Source organism: Oncorhynchus gorbuscha, linkage group LG16 (assembly GCF_021184085.1).
Source record: "Oncorhynchus gorbuscha isolate QuinsamMale2020 ecotype Even-year linkage group LG16, OgorEven_v1.0, whole genome shotgun sequence".
NCBI classification, from domain to species: domain Eukaryota; kingdom Metazoa; phylum Chordata; class Actinopteri; order Salmoniformes; family Salmonidae; genus Oncorhynchus; species Oncorhynchus gorbuscha.
The window spans coordinates 39537780-39558418 of NC_060188.1; the positions used below are offsets into that span (position 1 = coordinate 39537780).

Sequence of the window (20639 nt, forward strand, 5' to 3'; positions counted from 1 at the left end):
ATTGCCCTGTTGCCTCCTTTGTTTAAAGCGCAGATTAAAGAAGCTCTTTTTGTTTATAACAGGGATGCACATCATCCATTCTAGGAAACCAGCAAACATGTCATCCCTAATTTACTTTGACAAGGGGTTTTATTTTTGAACCAGACTGCTGCATCTTATTACACAGGATGATTCATGAATTGACTCAAGCCATATAACAGTTTCGATTATTTCATTTCCAGTGCTGCCTCACTGAACTGAATATGTTAATATGATGGATATGAGTGATGATATTTCTAATTGTTTAATAATGCACAAAATTTAAGTTTTACTTTGAAGTGATTTTCAATCAAAACAGCTCCATATGATCAAAGTAGTTGAGAATGATTATTTTTTTCCATAGGAGTGAAGGACAAATCCTTTGTTGTGTTATCACAAGGCCTACAGTACCTGCTGAAGTCATTTCATGCATGTTTGACTTCAGGAGTGAATGCTGATATGCTGAAATGATGCTCCTCTGTCATTTATTTGTCAGCTCCCAGCTTATCATAAGGCTTGTGTCTGGCTTATTTGATCAGCAGCACAGAAGAACCCATGGCCCCATGCAGGCTGAACCCTCTGTAGTAAACATTAGGGGAAGAGCCCTGGCACCTTTGCAGAGTGGTGCTTCAGCCCTCGTCTTGGATTCTGCTGTCTTAACCATGCCCGCCCGAGGAGGAATTGGAGCACCATTCAGGATTTTCAATGGGTTGATAAATGCCTCTAAATGTTTGTTTTTTTAAAGATTTACCATGCAGAGGGTCTGCTAAGTACATATTTTGTGGTTTGGACATGGAGTTGTTGAAGTGGACTAGGTGCCATGCCAGTAGATTTCCCCAAGGTGGTTGGAGAAAGAAAACATGTAAAGACTATTGGGCATACAGCCTTGGAAAATATCAAAGATTGAGTTTTTTATGCGGAATTATTGACATTTGAAACAGTAGAGTTAAGGCTCATTTCATGACGTGTTTACAGTGGTCCTGTGTTTGCTGAACAGGGCAAATTACATGGCTCAAGAAACACACGGAAATCAGATGGTTTCAATAGGCTACTTGGTTTGTGGTCTTTGAATATATGAAGAGTAGAACTCACTAGCTCCTTTTCAACCCGGTTCTAACATGCAACCTTTGTCCTGATCTCGTCCACATTCTGATTGTGCCCACATTTTTAGACAAGTGTAGACAATCAAAAGATACATTGTGATCTGATTGTGATCAGATCTTCCTGCCCACCTCCGGAGGTAGTCAGGCAGGCATTGTGTCTGGATATTTTACAAGTGTAGATGGATCTGGACAGTAAAAACATTTTAATCATCGTTATTCCACCCTCTAAAATCATTGACTTATGGCATCAATATGTGTCAAAATAAATATTACGAAAGAATGTCAAATAACTTGCATATAGGGAGGGATGCGGACACAGTGGAGCAGATAAGAAAATGTGGCCACAATCATAATGTGAACAAGATCAGGGCACATTAGAACCGGGTCTAAATGAGGCTACAGTCTCCAGATTCCACTCAAAGAACGGTCATTCTTGTATCCAGTTCATCCCTGTCAGAGATTGAGAGGTGGTCCATGCAGGTTCTCAGAGCTCTGGGGGCAGTGGTGTGAGTAGAGTGGGCACAGGGTGGGTTCGTTGGGCTATACACATAAGCCACAGCAGTGGGAACAGTTCACATTCTGCTTTACGCAGATTCTATTTTCACCCTCATGTGAAAAGCCTCCCAAGCCTGAGGTGATGCTACAGTACCATGTTTTCTCAGAGTTTCTTGGCTGTGTGAAAATAATGTCCCTGTTATTACCTTTAAACGTTTCTCAGATGGATGTATAAAAAACATGATGTTTGAAATAGACGAAAAGGAAAGTCAACCATTACTCCCCCTCCGAATAATATACACATTGTACCTTCAAAAAGAACACTGTGGGTTTAAGTCCATTCTGTCATCCTGTGTGGGAGGAGTTGTCAGTGAGCTACAGATGTTTTTATCGTTCTAACCACTGCTGGCTGTGGGACCAGGGCTCCACAGGGCTACTGGGCAGCAGTGAGACAAACGTGCCTGTTAAACACAATCCTCAGTAGGCCAGTGCTGAGGGAATGGGGAGGAATTAGCCTTGATCCCATCTGGACGGCCGGGGATGCGCCTAAAGGGGAACCAATGTCTTGATTGGATGGACAGTGATTTCAGGGAAACTAGCAGAGCTTGACTAGAAATGGTTGACCTGCGGAGTGTAGTGGAGAGTGGTACATGCAGCACTTTGAATAAATCATTTTCTTAAGAATTGAGGCTCCAGGCCGGGCCTTTTTATTGCACTTCTTTCAAGAACAAGCTGCTGTTTGCCAAAGTGAACTGGATGACTTATCACTTGGCCCAGAGATCTGAGAGCCTGTTGGATGAGGGATGCCATGTTGTTACTCTGTACAGTAGAAATGAGTCAATATATAACTGCAGTGCTTTTTAGTAAAGTGAACACATCAAAACATCAAAAAGAATATAGCATATGTAAAGAGCATATTTGGGTGCTTTGTATCTTGGTATTCTTCCTTTGGAGTTTCCGTTTCACCTGATTACTCCTGGTAGCAGTGATGTAGTGATTCATGTGCATTATTCAGACAGGAAGTCATAGGATACATCCCAAATGGCAGCCTATTCCTTATTTGGTGCACTACTTTTGACCAAGCCCTATCCCTAAAAGTATTGCACCATTGAGAGCATCTTGACTGGCTGCATCACCGCCTGGTACGGCAACTGCTTGGCATCTGACAGAGGGTAGTGCATACGGCCCAGTACATCACTAGGGCCGAGCTCCCTGCCATCCAGAACCTCTATACCAGGCGTTATCAGGGGATGACCCAGCCACCCAAGTCATAGACTGTTCTCTCTGCTACTGCATGGCAAGCGGTACCGTTGCACCAGGTCTGGAACCAACAGGTCCCTGAACAGCTTCCACCCCCAAGCCATAAGACTGCTAAATAGTTTGTTACATAGTCCGGGCAGCTATTGGTTAACTATCTGCATTGACCTTTTTTTCACTAACGTTTTTGACTCATCATCTCAATGGGTTGATACACGCCTCTAAATGTAAAAAAAAAGATATACCATGTAGAGGGTCAGATGAGTACATATTTTGTGGTTGTTTGGAGATGGAGTTGTAACAGTGGACTAGGTGCCATGCCAGTAGATTTCCCCAAGGTGGTTGGATAAATAGAAAAAAATCTTATCAAAAATCAAATTTATTTGTCACATATACATGGTTAGCAGATGTTAATGCGAGTGTAGCCAAATGCTTGTGCTTCTAGTTCCGACCATGCAGTAATATCTAACAAGTAATATAACCTAACAATTTCACAACAACTAACTTATACACACAAGTGTAAAGGAATGAATACAAATATGTACAGTGGGGAGAACAAGTATTTGATAACCTGCAAAATTGGCAGTGTTTCCTACTTACAAAGCATGTAGAGGTCTGTAATTTTTATCATAGGTACACTTCAACGGTGAGAGACGGAATCTAAAACAAAATTCCAGAAAATCACATTGTATGATTTTTAAGTAATTAATTAGCATTTTATTGCATGACATAAGTATTTGATACATCAGAAAAACAGAACTTAATATTTGGTACAGAAACCTTTGTTTGCAATTACAGAGATCATACATTTCCTGTAGTTCTTGACCAGGTTTGCACACACTGCAGCAGGGATTTCAACCCACTCCTCCATACAGGCCTTCTCCAGATCCTTCAGGTTTCGGGGCTGTCACTGGGCAATACGGACTTTCAGCACACTCCAAAGATTTTCTATTGAGTTCAGGTCTAGAGACTGGCTAGGCCCCTCCAGGACCCTGAGATGCTTCTTACGGAGCCACTCCTTAGTTGCCCTGGCTGTGTGTTTCGGGTCGTTGTCATGCTGGAAGACCCAGCCACGACCCATCTTCAATGCTCTTACTGAGAGAAGGAGGTTGTTGGCCAAGATCTTGCGATACATGGCCCAATCCATCCTCCCCTCAATACGGTGCAGTCGTCCTGTCCCCTTTGCAGAAAAGCATCCCCAAAGAATGATGTTTCCACCTCCATGCTTCACGGTTGGGATGGTGTTCTTGGGGTTGTACTCATCCTTCTTCTTCCTCCAAACACGGCAAGTGGAGTTTAGACCAAAAAGCTCTATTTTTGTCTCATCAGACCACATGACCTTCTCTCATTTCTCCTCTGGATCATCCAGATGGTCATTGGCAAACTTCAGACGGGCCTGGACATGCGCTGGCTTGAGCAGGGGGACCTTGCGTGCGCTGCAGGATTTTAATCCTTGACGGCGTAGTGTGTTACTAATGGTTTTCTTTGAGACTGTGGTCCCAGCTCTCTTCAGGTCATTGACCCGGTCCTGCCGTGTAGTTCTGGGCTGATCTCTCACCTTCCTCATGATCATTGATGCCCCACGAGGTGAGTTCTTGCATGGAGCCCCAGACCGAGGGTGATTGACCGTCATCTTGAATTCTTCCATTTTCTAATAATTGCGCCAACAGTTGTTGCCTTCTCACCAAGCTGCTTGCCTATTGTCCTGTAGCCCATCCCAGCCTTGTGCAGGTCTACAATTTTATCCCTGATGTCCTTACACAGCTCTTTGGTCTTGGCCATTGTGGAGAGGTTGGAGTCTGTTTGATTGAGTGTGTGGACAGGTGTCTTTTATACAGGTAACAAGTTCAAACAGGTGCAGTTAATACAGGTAATGAGTGGAGAACATGAGGAATTGAGAGCCGGAATTCTTACTGGTTGGTAGATGATCAAATATTTATGTCATGCAATAAAATGCAAATTAATTACTTAAAAATCATACAATGTGATTTTCTGGATTTTTGTTTAAATTCTGTCTCTCACAGTTGAAGTGTACCTATGATAAAAATCACAGACCTCTACATGCTTTGTAAGTAGGAAAACCTGCAAAATCGACAGTGTATCAAATACTTGTTCTCCCCACTGTACATACAAATATATGAATGAGTGATGCCCGAACGGCATAGGCAAGATGCAGTAGATGGTACAGAGTACAGTATATACATATGAGAAGAGTAATGTAGGGTATGATAAAGACTATTGGGCATACAGCCTTGGAAAATACCAAAGATTTTGTTTTTTAATGCGGAATTATTGACATTTGAAACAGTAGAGTTAAGGCTCATTTCATGACGTGTTTACAGTGGTCCTGTGTTTGCTGAACATAGCAAATTACATGGCTCAAGAAACACAAGGAAATAAGATGGTTTGAATAGGCTACTTGGTTTGTCGTCTTTGAATATCTGAAGAGTAGAACTCACTAGCTACTTTTAAACCGGATTCTAACATGCAACCTTTGTCCTGATCTTGTCCACATTCTGATTGTGCCAACATTTTTAGACAAGTGTAGACAATCAAAAGATTCATTGTGATCTGATTGTGATCAGATCTTCCTGCCCACATCCGGAGGTAGTCAGGCAGGCATTGTGCCTGGATATCACAGGGGCCAAGCTCCCTGCCATCCAGGACCTCTATACCAGGCGGTATCAGAGGATGACCCAGCCACCCAAGTCATAGACTATTCTCTCTGCTACCGCATGGCAAGCGGTACCGTTGCACCAAGTCTGGAACCAATTGGACCCTGAACAGCTTCTACCCCCAAGCCATAAGACTTCTAAATAGTTTGTTACATAGTCCGGGCAGCTATTGGTTAACTATCTGCATTGACCTTTTTTGCACTAACTTTTTTGACACGTCACATACGCATCTGCTACTGTTTATTATCTATCCCGTTACTTAGTCACTTTATCCCTACCTACAGTGTCTTCTGGAAGTAATCAAACCCCTTGACGTTTTCCACATTTTGCTAGGTTACAGCCTTATTCTAAAATTGATTAAGTTGTTTCCCCCCCCCCCCCATCAATCTACACACAATATCCCATTATGGCAAAGCAAAAATAGTTTTTTAAGACATTTTTTCTAATGTATTAAAAATTTAAAAAACAGAAAATAAATGTACTTAAGTATTCAGACCCTTTATTCAGTTCTTTGTTGAAGCACTTTTGGCATCGATTACAGCCTCGAGTCCTCTTGGGTATGACGCCACTGTACAAGCTTGGCACACCTGCATTTCTAATGTGTCCTGAACTTGTCCACATTATGATTGTAGCCACATTTTCAGACATGCGTCTTCTCCACAGATCCTCTCAAGCTCTGTCAGGTTGGATGGGGAACATTGCTGCACAGCTATTTTCTGGTCTCTCCAGAGATGTTCGATCGGGTTCAAGTCCGGGGTCTGGCTGGGCCACTCAAGGACATTCAGAGACTTGACCCGAAGCCACTCCTGTGTTCTCTTGGCTGTGTGCTTTGGGTCGTTGTCCTGTTGGAAAGTGAACCTTCACCCCAGTCTGAGGTCCTGAGCGCTCTGAAGCAGGTTTTCATCAAGGATCTCTCTGTGCTTCGCTCTGTTAGTCTTTGCCTCGATCCTGACTAATCTACCAGTCCCTCCATCTGAAAAACATCCACACAGCATGATGCTGCCATCACCATGCTTCACCGTAGGGATGGTGCCAGGTTTTGCCATAACGTGAATCTTGGAATTCAGGCCAAAGAGTTCAATCATGGTTTCTCATGGTCTGAGAGTCTTTAGGTGCCTTTTGGCAAACTCCAAGCGGGCTGTCATGTGCCTTTTACTGAGGAGTGGCTTCTGTCTGGCCACTCTACCATAAAGGCCTGATTGGTGGCACCATAGATAAAGGACAATTATGTGGATATATTGAAGCAACATCTCAAAACATCAGTCAGGAAGTTAAAGCTTGGTCGCAAATGGGTCTTCCAAATTGACAATGACCCCAAGCATACTTCCAAAGTTGTGGCAAAATTGGCTTAAGGACAACAAAATCAAGGTATTGGAGTGGCCATCACAAAGCCATGACCTCAATCCTATAGACAATTTGTGGGCAGAACTGAAAAAGTGTGTGTGAGCAAGGAGGCCTGAAAGAAATGAAAGAAATAAAAGCTGAAATAAATCATTCTCTCTACTATTATTCTGACATTTCACATTCTTAAAATAAAGTGGTGATCCTAATTGATCTACGACAGGGATTTTTTTACCAGGATTAAATGTCAGGAATTGTGAAAAAACTGAGTTTAAATGAGGTGTATGTCAACTTCTGACTTCAACTGTATATACTTGTTTTACATTGTTTGCAAACTGATATGTGACATACATTAATGCCAAAATAACATGCAAAACAGGCCCCCCCCAAAAAATATTTATACCCTACTGGTCAAAAGTTTTAGGACACCTACTCACACAGGGGTTTTTCTTTATTTTTACTATTTTATACATTGTACAATAGCATCAGCATCAACTTCCGGTAGACAGGCGAAGTGCTAGTACGCTCAACTGAAAGGGATACCGTTCGTTTACAGTATGCTAAAATGAACTAATAGTATATAGAAGGTAGTATATATTCATTATGTATGTAGTATACAATTTGTTAGTCTGGGTATTCGAACACAGCTCTTGTCTTTTTATGGGGCCCACGTCATAAGAACTATATTCAAAAGTTTGTTGTTTTATTGTGTGTAGCAATGTCACATAACATTTTATTTAATTGAGACAATAAAGCCTTTTCATTGTTAAAATAGGTCTATGATTTTTTTCTCTTCAAATAATGAATACTCTCGCAATTATTCAAATACTAACGTACATTTGGATATTTGAATAACCGTGCCCATCCTTTATTGTTAGCCATTTTGATCCATGTAAATCATAATGCAAATACAGTCCCTTTTGGATTCTATGACTCAGGAGAAGCTCCTAGTACTTCCATTGACTAGAATTACCTACCTGGGAAACTGCAGGTCCTCACCCAAGGGTAGCCTAACCATTGCTTTTATCTATGAATGAGAAATGAAATGACAGTGGTAATGATAACAGGGTCTCTCAAATAATAAAGGGGAGCATGGAGAGAAAAATGGGTGCAGACAGCCTGGTAATTTGGGGGGGAAAATTAAATGTCAAAGTGATCGGGAGGGAGTCGGAGAGGCTGTAATTGCAGTAGCCGAGTCTCCTCTTGGAGACTTCAGGATAATATAATGCCATTCATTCCAGATTGTGAGTTGGAGAGTGGAGGTACCAGGGGTTTGTGGAAGGCATAATTATTTTGGAAATATATTCCTTGATCCATCATTACTGGAAGTGCTTTTGTCAAGTTAGAGAGGTTCAGGTGAATAGTGTCTAATAGCTGAGAGAAACAGTACAGTGGCCTGTAGAAGTGATAAGGAACCAGCAGTACAAACTGCTGAATTCATCAGTCATTTACTGCATAGTACTTTCTGCCGACACCTCAGGTGTAACATTCATACAAGCAGCCAAATGAGGCTCACACTTACACATTTGTATCTCTCTCTCTCCCCCTCTGTATTTTGACTGCAATTCTGAGCCAATTTCAGTGAAGAATAGCAGAGTGACATTACTAGGACAGACCCCTGCTTACCCATTCTCTGTTCTTCTACATCATGTTAAAAGAGAGTTGATTGGTTCCGATTGGCGGGCATCATACGGGACAGTGCCTAAAATAGCCACCCCCTGACAGTTGCTTGGCAGAGGTTTTCGTTTTTCTCTCTGCCTTTGCCCTTTTGTAGATATAACACAGGGATGACGTAACAGTAAAGACTTTGTGGTATGATGGCTTATGGCTGTGTCTAACTGAAGTCCAGCCAACCCATTAGTGATAATGTGCTGTGTCACTGTAACCGACTGACTGTGTATTGTTTTCCTCTCCCTGCAGGTGGTGGTGAAGACACGGACTGAGTACCAAACGGACCAGAAGAAAACCAAGCTGAAGGTGCCCAGGGTGGAGGAGTTCACCATCAGCTTCACTGATGGAGTATCAGAGAGAATCAAGGTACTAGGAAAGTTTATTTCTTCATTCACTGAGACGTACCAACTATTCCCTCGGTGCTAAGATGTGCTAAACAGCTACGTTGCTGCCGGAGGAAGCTGGTGGGAGGAGCTATAGGAGGATGGGCTCACTGTAATGTCTGGGATGGAATTCATGGAACGGCATCCAACACAACAACCATATGGAAACCACGTTTGACTCAGTTCCATGAATTCCATTCCAGCCATTACAATGAGCCCATCCTCCTATAGCTCCTCCCACCAGCCCCCCCTGGCTGCGGCTGGCGTTTTCAGTATTATAATTCTGGTCCTAAGCACATAACCATTGTTCCTGATGAGGAGTTATCTTTGGGAAAGCATCAACTTCATTGGATCCGGATGGCAGTTTAATTTCTTAGGTGCTCTATGGGAAACAAAATGGTAATTTGGTTGTCATGGTAGCCAGGAGTCATGCATAAACTCATGAGAGTCTCTAATACTTGAGCTAGCAAGCTTGTACTGAATGCCTGTATGAATATTACAGTGTGCGATCCACAGTACCTGAGTAAATTCTGTCTGTATCATCTGAATTTATCACATTATTTACATACAAATTAGATTTCCAGGATGATATTCAAACCAAGATGCACTACTATCTTACCCAGAGCAGCTCTGTCTCGAACAGTGAGTGGAGACCCAGAGCACAGAGTGAAATGGATTGACCTCATCCATAATTAACACACCCTCTGCTTGATGAATGTCAATAGCAGTGGTCATTGTTCCCCTCCACACCTCAAATCAAAGAGCTACAATTCCTTATACAGTCGATGAGAGTGAGGCTATAACCATTTGGTACTGTTATATTCTGATGGAAGAGAGAGTTCTGCAGAGTGTTTGACTATAATTAATGTGAGATGGAGAAAGGAGAGCAGAGAGAGGGGAAGTTTGGCTTTGCCGTTAAGGTCATTTGAGGAGCCAGCAGAGAAGAAAGAGATTTAGATATTCAACACAAACAGAGGCTGTGAAGCTTGTCTGAGTGGGGTGGTGACTGACTGAGAGGCGGATATCTTCTGCCTTGCTCCCTCCGTGGCAGAGTGGAGAGGCTTGATCGACCATGCCTGGCCTTCCCTCCCACACTGGAGGATGAAACGGAGACATATGACCCGGAAACAAGGAGGGCCCTCCCTTGCAGACTGCAAGGCGCAGTGAGCTATCGACTTCTGTTGGGTGGAAGGGAATTCAAATGAGACTTTTTTTTACTCAGCCTGATTTGTGTGCTGTAGGGACTTTTGGGGTGGGCTGCCTGCCTTGCGTGACTGATGAACCTGGCCCAGCGCTGACTGAGGAGAGAGAGACGGATCTGTGCCGAGAGCTCGCACATCCCCTCTCCAAAGCTGTGCAGATTGTGTTGATGGATGAAGTTCTCCGCGCGATTGCTCCCTGATGAGCGCAGCCAAATTCCCCCTAGTTACTTTATCCGGGAAACAGGGGAGGAACGTTCTCCCTCATTAAACACACAAAACAAAAGAAGACGGAGGTCTCTTGGTATCTGATGCAGCAAAGCGGAACATATTAACATATCATGTCGAAATAAAAGGGGGAATTAGAAGGACTCAATTAAAGTGGGGAGGCGGATTGAGGGATGGATGGATGAGTGGGTGGATGGATAGGTGGACGGGGTTTAAGCAGGCGGCTGGGGCTCGGAGTGCAGGTTATTGCTCTCTCTTTTCTTTCCAGGCAGGGAGGCAGGATGTTTGACACACACGACCTGCCAAGTAGAGCACACAGCAGCAGCCACGTCCAGAGTCCTGCCCACACCACACAACCAGAGAGACTCATCCAAAGCAATTATCCTAGAATTATCTTCTGAGGAAATCTAAATCTGAAGATAAAAAGGCCTGTCGCAAGTAATGCTCCACTCCACCGAAGTGTTCGTGTTCTAACAGGTTGGAGGTCACGGATGTTCTACAAACAGCATGTGACCTACACAGTCGTTTCAGTTGGATGAGTAATGCTGCCATACAGAATGTTCCGTGTGTGATTATTTTGTCATTTTTCGTTAGGCACGCACACATGCGCGCACACAGGACAATTGGTTCATCTGCAACACTAGCTAGGCTCTCCCCATGTGCACATGAGGAGAGAGAAAATGACGTGAAAGTGCAGAGATCTGAGCTGAGATGCCTCTCTCTCTCTGTCAAGGGACTCGTCCTCTAGAGAAGCCGGCAGGCTGCAGAATGAGAATGAAGGACAGGCGCTGGCTGGGTGTCTCGGCTTGCAGAGAAATTTCCACATATTCAACAATACTGGTAGTTTAGACCCCGATGCTGTTTTGTCTGCCATTTTATCAGTGGACACCGAGAGAGATGGAGTAGAGAGTCGGGATACAATGCGAAGCAGCACAATTTATAAAAACTTTTTGTGCAGGTGTGGGTGTTCTCTTTATTAAGAGACAACGTACACTCACCGGTCAGTTTATTGGGTACACTCATCTAGTACCGGCTCGTACACTCCTTTGCCTCCAGAACAGCCTGAATTCTTTGGCACGTGTTCTACAAGGGGTTGGAAACGTTCGTTGCTCAATTGGTATCAAGGGACCTAATGTGTGCCAGGAAAACATTCCCCACACCATTACACCACCAGCCTGTACCGTTTTGACACCAGGCAGGATGGGTCCATGGACTCATGATGGACATGCCAAATCCTGACTCTCCCATCAGCATGACGCAACAGGAACCGGCATTCGTCGGACCGGGCAATGTTTTTCCACTCCTCAATTGTCCAGTGTTGGTGATCGCATGTCCACTGGAGCTGCTTCTTCTTGTTTTTGGTTGATAGGAGTGGAACCCGGTGTGGTCGTCTGCTGCAATAACCCAATCATGAAGAGGATTGGCGAGTTGTGCGTTCCCGAGATGCCGTTCTGCACACCACTGTTGTACTGCTCTGTTATTTGTCTGTTTGTGGGCCGCCTGTTAGCTTGCACTATTCTTCTCCATTCTCCTTCGACCTCTCTCATCAACAAGTTGTTTCCGCCCACAGGACTGCTGCTGACTGGATGTTTCTTGTTTGTCGCACCATTCTTGGTAAACCCTAGACACTGATGTGTGTGAAAAACCCTGAGTCACTGGACCCGGCACGCCTGACACTGACGATCATACCACGCTCAAGGTCGCTTAGGTCACTTGTTTTGCTAATTCTAACGTTCAATCGAACAGTAACTGAATGCCTTGATGCTTGTCTGCCTGCTTTATATAGCAAGTCACGGCCACCGTAACTCAACGTGGTGGTGGACCTAATTAACTGACCAGTGAGTGTATGTTTTGGATTGCGAGGCATCACATTGATTTACATGGATTCTCTGTGGAACTCTAAATATGTTACAAAGAAACATATCATTTCCATGTATAGAGGCTGTTACGTTCCCCCCTCTAAGAGGCGTACGTAACACCCTGCTACAACTCAACTCCCTGGGGAGTGAAAAAAAGTATGTGATTGTAGGTGTGGGTAAGGATGACAGAGAATATTACAGTTTACAGGGAATTTATTCTTCCTTCACACGGTAAGGTGGGGAAAAGGGGCTGGATGGAACCAAAGAAGTAAAAAATAAAGTTCCTCTCCTACCTACCCACTGGTTACCTATTCTTAGCACAACCTGGCATGCTAACCAAAATACAGGGGGTGGTCCACCCAGGTCTTACCTAGTGTGCATAGACATAGTAAATACTACAGGTATATGTATGCTAGCAGTCCTCTTGCCTGAACACTCCCAAGGTGCCTTCCCCGAGAATAAATGTAACAAAATAATTCACCAAACTTAGTGAACAATTTGAATAAACCAAAAACACTATGGTATACCTCTACAGGAGCGGCTACAAAACACAGGACATACAAAAGAAGCTCTCTCTCGAAACAAAGGAACACTCGCTTTTCAAGCTGCGGAAGGAGTCAGTAATTGCAGACAGCTGTATCCCCTGACGAGAGGGTGGGGTCAGAGCTCCAATTAGTGATGGGCCGACCAATCAGCTGCTTTGGAATCCAGGAAGCCATTTCCTGAAATACGCACACATATACATATACACAAACTCACAACAACACAGACACTGGGGAACGTAACAGAGGCTATTCTCCCTGTATTCAGACAGCCCTTCAGACTGACAATAAGTAATGCACTAGCTCACAGCGTCCCCAACGTGCATATTTGACTAACATGCTTTCCTCAGCTCTGCCACACAACTGAGGCATGTCAATGGCCAGTGTGAATCAGCCTTTGATACAGTCAGTCCTCCAGTCAGTAGCTATGTTATGGCCTCTGGCCAGCAGCAACCACCAGTCCTCTACAATTTTGTCAGTCTGTCACTCGCGCCGTAGGAGTGCTGCAGACCAGCGAGTAAATACAAACACTCACCCTCTGACCCACTCACCCTGGAGCCATGGAAACACTGCCAGGTCCTAGTGGTAGCCAATTAGAGACACCTTCATGGTGAATGCTGGCCATTGATTGGATCAACATGGCATTGCATGGGGAGGTTAAACTTTTAATGGTTATGGCATGAGTAGATAGGAGGCATTGTTTGATAGCTAAGATTGAGCATGTGGAGAAAGTGTTACAATGAATTGCTTTCCCCATTATTGCCACTCACGCATATACAAACAGGCTACAGATGGGAAATACGATATGCTAATTTATGACTCCTATTCACTGTTCCATTGGACCAAAAATAACAACAAAAGACGGTTAGTAGTGTGTGCGCCAAAGGGGCAATTTCTTTTTGTGATTTGTCATTTCAAAAAGGACAGCGTATTTGAGGTGCCATGGGGGACAAGGGCTTTTGTGTGAACAATGCCTGAGATGATTTATAGAGCCAGATGGCTTTTTCTCTGTTCTAACGCTGATTAATCCCACCTCTCAGCTGCCTCCAACACCTCACAATCATTACATCTGAATATAGAGCTAATATTAAATCCAATGAACTTTGTCCCTAATGATTACACATTCTGTATAAAGTTTCAGGACGAGTTCAATTTTCCGTCAACTCTACCAGGTTGACATTCTGTCATCTGTTTTTCACTCCCTGCAGAAGTGATTGGAACATTTGATCTACCATGATGTGGGAATAGAACGATGCTCACATTGAGGAGGTAGCATATAGGTATCTTATTTGTGATCCAAGCAGTCCATGTCAGGGATGCTGTGGTTTGTTTCTGGTTAGTGTGACACTTTCCATAAGCACTGTGCATGTTGTGAGACCATGACGAAAACAGTGGGACTCTCATTGACTGCTGTGCTCTGTCAGAGCTCTCTCCTCCATCAGACTACGGCATTTGGGGCCCCGGGGCACCTACCTTCAGGGGGCCTCCGTTCCTGGCCTGGCAAGGTGAGCTTGGGGATCAATTAGTGGCTCCAGATACAGAACAGGTTTTGTTTTTCTCTCTCTCTCGCCTCCCCAATTCTCTCTGTGTGTTATTACAGTATGATACTCGCTGGGCTCTCTATCTCTCTAGATTTATATCTGTTCGTCTTTCTCCTCTACTCTCTATCTCTTCTCTTTCTCTCTGTACTGTACATCATTACATTTCGGCCAACTGGTCTGGGGATCCCTTCGCACCGTGGCGGGGGAGCCACTGCCCAGGAGCACCAGCCTTGTTGTTGTGCCGCCGATGATGCTCTCAGACAGTGACTCAGTGGAGTAGGCATTAGGTACAATTAACTAAGCACTTGGTAGCACACAGCCAGGCAGGCAGGGTCCACATAGGGCCATGTGGAACTCACTTCATCTCCTCATCAAGCTGCTCCTCCTTTCCCTACATCTCGCACATACGGGGTGTGTGTGTGTGTGTGAGACGCTGGAGACTGAGTGTGACCCGGAGATATTCATGTCTAAGGGATGTTAAAAGAGGAGGTTTGAGGACTGTTTAGTTGTTCTTTACCAAGCCTATGGGGTGTTGTCGGGTAGATTTCCCGAGCCACGAACACATCAGCATCAATATCTCCTCTTTCTCCTCAGCAACGTTATGTCTCTGACATGCTTGCTTATTAGCAAATCAAATTCGTTTTGTTTGCATACCTTCTGAACCTCGTTAGTGGTGTGTTTACTCAGAACAGGTAGATGGCCAGGATTCCACTCATTTAATCGCAACAAAGAAAATAAGAAAAAATGCCATCACTCACTTTGAATGAGTGCCATGCTGCCAGGAAGAAGATGAGGCTCAGCTCCGGTCTCTGAGGTTTACTCCACGTCCTCTTCTCTGTGCATGCGTATATTCATAGAACGCCACCACAGTAAGTCTTCCGAGTGTTATTCCTAATAAAAATCGAGATCGTGTCCCTAAGTTCATAATCTTGAGCCAGGGACTGTCCTTATTAGACATGGCAGTGTGTTCTTTCACACCCGTGAAGTTCTATCTCCTGAGAGACCTGTCCTAATTGGGAAACATTAACATAATGAGAAGTTAACTCATACTGAACATGCCACTACTTCCCTTCTCTAATGGATAAGTGCCATTCTATTGTCGTTTGTGTGTACGTGTAATTGTGTGTTGATCATTATACACATACAGTGAGGTCCATAATTATTGGCACCCTTGATAAAGATGACCAAAAAAGACTGTAATAAAATAAATAACACAAAATACTGAGCTATATTGTATGCTAGGAAAATTGGGAAATTATATGATTTTATATCTTAGAATATAGAGAACGAGATTTAGTTTAACAAGTAATACAAAAAAAATCAAAAAAAGATTGGGGACAATGTTATTGTCACCCGTTTTCAATACTCTAGCATCCTCCCCTAAGCGAGGATAACGACACTGAGCCTTTTTCTAAGAATGTTTTATGACATTGGAGAACAGGACCTGTAGATGCAAGTCATGAGGTACTTTTCTGTATATTCTTCTCTTTTTCAATACCAAACCCACCACTGGTGTGCATTTTCATCTGATCAATGCACAGTACACTGTGGCCTGAGCCAGTCATCACTTTGTTTTCTATTCTTTTTAAAAACGTTTTTTGCCTTTGGATTGGAAGTGGTGCTGTGGTCAGATGACATGACCTTGTTAAGGTCAATGGCATCATGAACTTTACCAAGTACTCGAGCATTTTAGCCCAAAACCTGGTTGCCTCTGCCAGGAGGCGAACACTTGACCGCAAGTGGATCTTCCAGCAAGACAATAACCGCAAGCACTAATCCAATCTACAAAATTATTATTTTGCAATGACCATCTCAGTCTCCGGAGTTGAACCCCATAGAAAACCTCTGGTTTGAATTGAAGAGGGCAGTCTATAAGAGCAGATGAAGTATATCGAGGATCTGGAAAGTTTCTGTATGGAGCAATGGTCTAAGATCCCTCCCAATGTGTTCTCCAACTCATAAAACAATTTAGAAAAGGCTCAGTGTCGTTATCCTCGCAAGGGGTGCTACAGTATTTAGATTTGTTTACTTGTTAAACAAAATCTCTTTCTCTGAGCAATTAGTATAAAATAATAATTTCCACATTTCTTGGAGCATACATTGTAGCTCAGTGTTTGTATATTTTTTTGTATACAGCCTTTTTTGCTCATCTTTATCAAGGGTGCCAATAATTATGGACCTGACTGTCGGTATCATAATTGTCATACAGATTGTACTGTACAGAAATCTGATTTTGTTGCATTGAAGATGTACGCGTTGCTGTTTGGAGCTGACCCGAGAGGCAGATGACATCTCAACAAGAGAGAATATGTTTGTACTTTGTGGTTGTTCTAGACATTGTTACCTCCACAGGATAATCAACCCGCATGGGACATCCATTCTCCCCTGGCACGTCTCCTGTGCGACACTCCTCCTCTTCCCTTCCTCAGCTACTAACAGTACCATGCCCTAGTGGGCATTCCCCTGCAGGTTGCCATGTTGCTCACTCCTCTGAAACCATTTCATAAGAGCATTGGCAGGAAATCTAAGATGATTACATCCAAGAAAAAAGAAAAAAAGACAGTTGTAAAGTTGCCTCAGTCTTACAAAGCTCCCTCCATTTTACGAAGTCTTAAGACTCGGAGATGCAGTTATCTGGTCACTGTCGTGAAAATGGCAGACGAAGATGATTTTCTTCGTGTTATTTATCTTACAATAGAAGAACATGGTTTATTTTCTGTGCCTGGCTCATAATAAGAGTATGACGCACAGACAATGGGCCTTTATTCCTCAATCAGGGACCTATTGATTTACTTAGGACTTATCTTATCTTCCCATTGTTCTGTCAGCACCAACCTGGTGCTAGAGGAAGAAGAACAGATTCTCTCTAGCTTTCTCTCTGCCTCTCACTATCCCCCCCCCCCCCCTGGAGCGACTGTAAGAGTTTTCGCTCTAACATATGGCTGGGAAAGTGGTCTTGCTGTGAGGGTGGCATTCTAACAGCATACGGGATGGAGACTGGAATTACAAGGCTGGGCGAGCGTTAGGAAGGAAAGGGTAGATAAAACTGACACTTGTATAGCAAAACCATATGTCTGACGGTGACAGAAATGGTGCTGAAGAAACATAACAGACATATGCTGACATTTCCCCCCCTGCATTCGGAACCTACAATAAATCAAGATTTGAACAGCAACCTATTACACAAAGAGCCACAGGTGATTCAGTGAACTGCTGAACAACATGCGGGGGAGAGGAGATTAGGGGTGATCGACAGAAGGGAGTGAGAAAATTAAAACAAGCAGTTGTTGTGGGCGGTTAACGGGAGTCATTGAGATGTCCAGCCATCCACAGTATGGACATCTGCAGTGGGGCTCAGCTCAGGGAGAGCGACACAATCTGTTTGGATTGTCTTTTGTTTCCTCAACGTGGCCAGTTGAAGAACACACCCTCTCTGTACTGTACCACTCTGACAGTATTGTTACTGTAGCACCGTACCACATTCACCCTGCTGCACTCCAGGGATGTTTAGCCAGTGAATAAATCCCACTGCTGCTGGGGGATTATGAGCCTCCGTCTATATGGATTATACTGACGTCAGATGATGACGCCGACAACAACAACAGCAGTAGAAACATCAACCTTGAGCCTCAGCAGCAGGGCAGAGTAATAAACTAACATCCAGGAGGAGAAACAGTGCTGGCATAGGAGAGGCGAGCAGATGGTCTAGTGTCTCGCCTATGTCTGTCTGCACTAACTAGACTAGAGCTGCAATGTTCGGGGCAAATTTGACCTCATTTGATGACGTCCCTCCCTGAGCTCATTGAAGAGTTAAGTGCTAAGGGAATGTTCATGTAGGCCCACAATTGGCACAAGGACAAATACACTTTGGCATTGCCACTAGCCGGAAAAGGCTTTCGAAAATGAAACCGTGTTTATTTAATCAAAATACAAATCAAAACAAACGGTGTCATGGCGGTACAGATACCAGACCCCTGACTATCCCAGTGAAATAATACCAGCACTTCAAATGGGCCAATTTGATGGCACAGGGTCATCTGTCACTGCACACCAATGTAATCCCCATTACAGTCCAAGCAAGTCCAGGCAAAATAGAGGTCATCCTATTCTCAACTAACCCAGTGTCAGCGTGGAGCACACATCTGCCAATAACCACACGAAAAAATACTACAGTTTACTGAAGAATACTACAGTACTTCCTACAGAATTCTGTAGAATAATTAAGTGATAATGCCCGAGAAGCTGGTGTTTGGAGGATATATTGGCACGGGTGTTGTTAGGCCCGAGACCAAGTCAACCTTTTTATACAACAGGTTACCAACATATTCAAATAATGATTGACATATTTTCATATTTCATATTAATTTATTCATACTTTTTCGTCCTTCCACAAGATATAGTCCTGACACAAATCTAGGGTTGCTACCCAACCCGGCTGGTCGTTCGTTATACCGGTTCGGTTGCCAGAGAAGCGACCCAGTCGTTCAGTATTGTTCTGTATCTAGGGATGCGGCCCAGTCTTTCGTTCTAAATGTTCCAGTGCCATACTGGCTGGCAACGTTCTTATCCCTTGCTTGCTAGCTAGCCAACTACGGCTAATTTACAGTCACATCAAACATTGCAGCCAGATTAACAGCAAAGTAGCTGCATTTGCGTTTGTTTAATCCATCCATAACAATGAGCTAATGATGTGGGATTTCGCCTGGCGCAGAAAATGTGCTCATTTGTCAGGACACTGTTGTTCAGAGGAGCTAACCAACAACACAGCTAACACAATCACTTCAAACTGAAGCTGGACACTGTTGTTCAGAGGAGCTAACAACAACACAGCTAACACAATCACTTCAAACTGAAGCTGGACACTGTTGTTCAGAGGAGCTAACAACAACACAGCTAACACAATCACTTCAAACTGAAGCTGGACACTGTTGTTCAGAGGAGATAGCCAACAACACAGCTAACACAATCACTTCATACTGAAGCTGGACACTGTTGTTCAGAGGAGCCAGCCAACAACACAGCTAACACAATCACTTCAAACTGAAGCTGGACACTGTTGTTCAGAGGAGCCAGCCAACAACACAGCTAACACAATCACTTCAAACTGAAGCTGGAAAGACTTCAAACTAGCTGCACTTTGTTTCGTTTACATGTTTTCTATTGATAGTTCTTTGTATATATCCATAAAAATGATGCTGATTCATAATTTTGACTGGCTGAGAAAAGCTGCTTGCTTATCGGTCTCATACCAACTCCTGACTCCTGACACATTCGTTACTATGGGACAGCTGGTGATCGAATTTGAATATTGAAACAATGTTGCAAATTTCGGAGAGACATACAGCAAGGTTTATACAAATCTCCACTGTTGAAAACTAAATGTTAGTCTAAAAGAAATGTGAGATAATGTAAAGATATTTTTTTTATAGTTCATAAATTGCCTGGCTGGGCTGATGAGACAGTGGATTGCGCAGTCAGATGGAACATAGTAAATAAGCATTTCGGCTAAATCTATGACGTTGGTGCTAATTTTTGGAAAACAAACTGACTGGAATGCGGTTTTAACCCATCAGCATTCAGGATTAGACCCTCCCCTTGTATAGTATACTACACACTGTAGTATCCCTTGATCATGTGTAGTACTTACTATAGAATGTTGTAGTGTACTCTAGAACAGTGATTCTCAACTGGGGGGTCAGTGATTTGAAGGGGTCGCAAGACTTGTGCAAGAATATATATATATATAAAACATTTATTTTATTTTGAACGGTAACCGCCGCACCTCAACATTTATTTTGAAAGGATACCGCCGTACAGCTTATTGTTGCTGACTTTACAGAACGTTACAGCGCTGTGTGCGCTGTACGGCTTATTGTTGCTGACTTTGCACGTGCAGAGCGTCCACAGTGATGAAATGGCTAGCTGCGTTCTAACTCAGAGGGTTTGCGCGTTGCACATACTCACTGACCAAAACAATAACGTTCTCGCCCCACACATACCCACTTCAAGCGGAGATTGTTATGTTTCTTTCGGAAAACATGTCACCTCGGGCTGAACATTTCAATTGAGAAGAGTAGTTCACGAAGGTTGACTACCTGGCAGATTTTTTTAATAATCTGAATTCGCTCAATGTGTCAAAGCAAGGGACGGGGGCACAGTCCATTTGAACAGAGGGACAACGTGGATGCCTTCAAGATTAAGTTTACCATTTCTAACGGGAGAATTGACATGTTTCCCCAATGCTGATTTCAAGATTGAGAATCTGATCAACAAAGTGCACAGAGGCACACTGAAAACAACTGTTAAACAGCATCTTGTCAAGCTGAA

General features: G+C 43.5%; 1 protein-coding gene across 2 annotated transcripts in view; it reads left to right on the plus strand.

The window, feature by feature from the left end:
- Positions 1-20639, plus strand: part of nsg2 (neuronal vesicle trafficking associated 2) — a 38135-nt gene that overhangs the window by 884 nt on the left and 16612 nt on the right. For both annotated transcript variants that reach the window (XM_046306150.1, XM_046306149.1), the window contains exon 3: positions 8810-8926. In XM_046306150.1, the coding sequence (XP_046162106.1) occupies positions 8810-8926 (117 nt within the window). The remainder of the gene's footprint in view (positions 1-8809; positions 8927-20639) is intronic.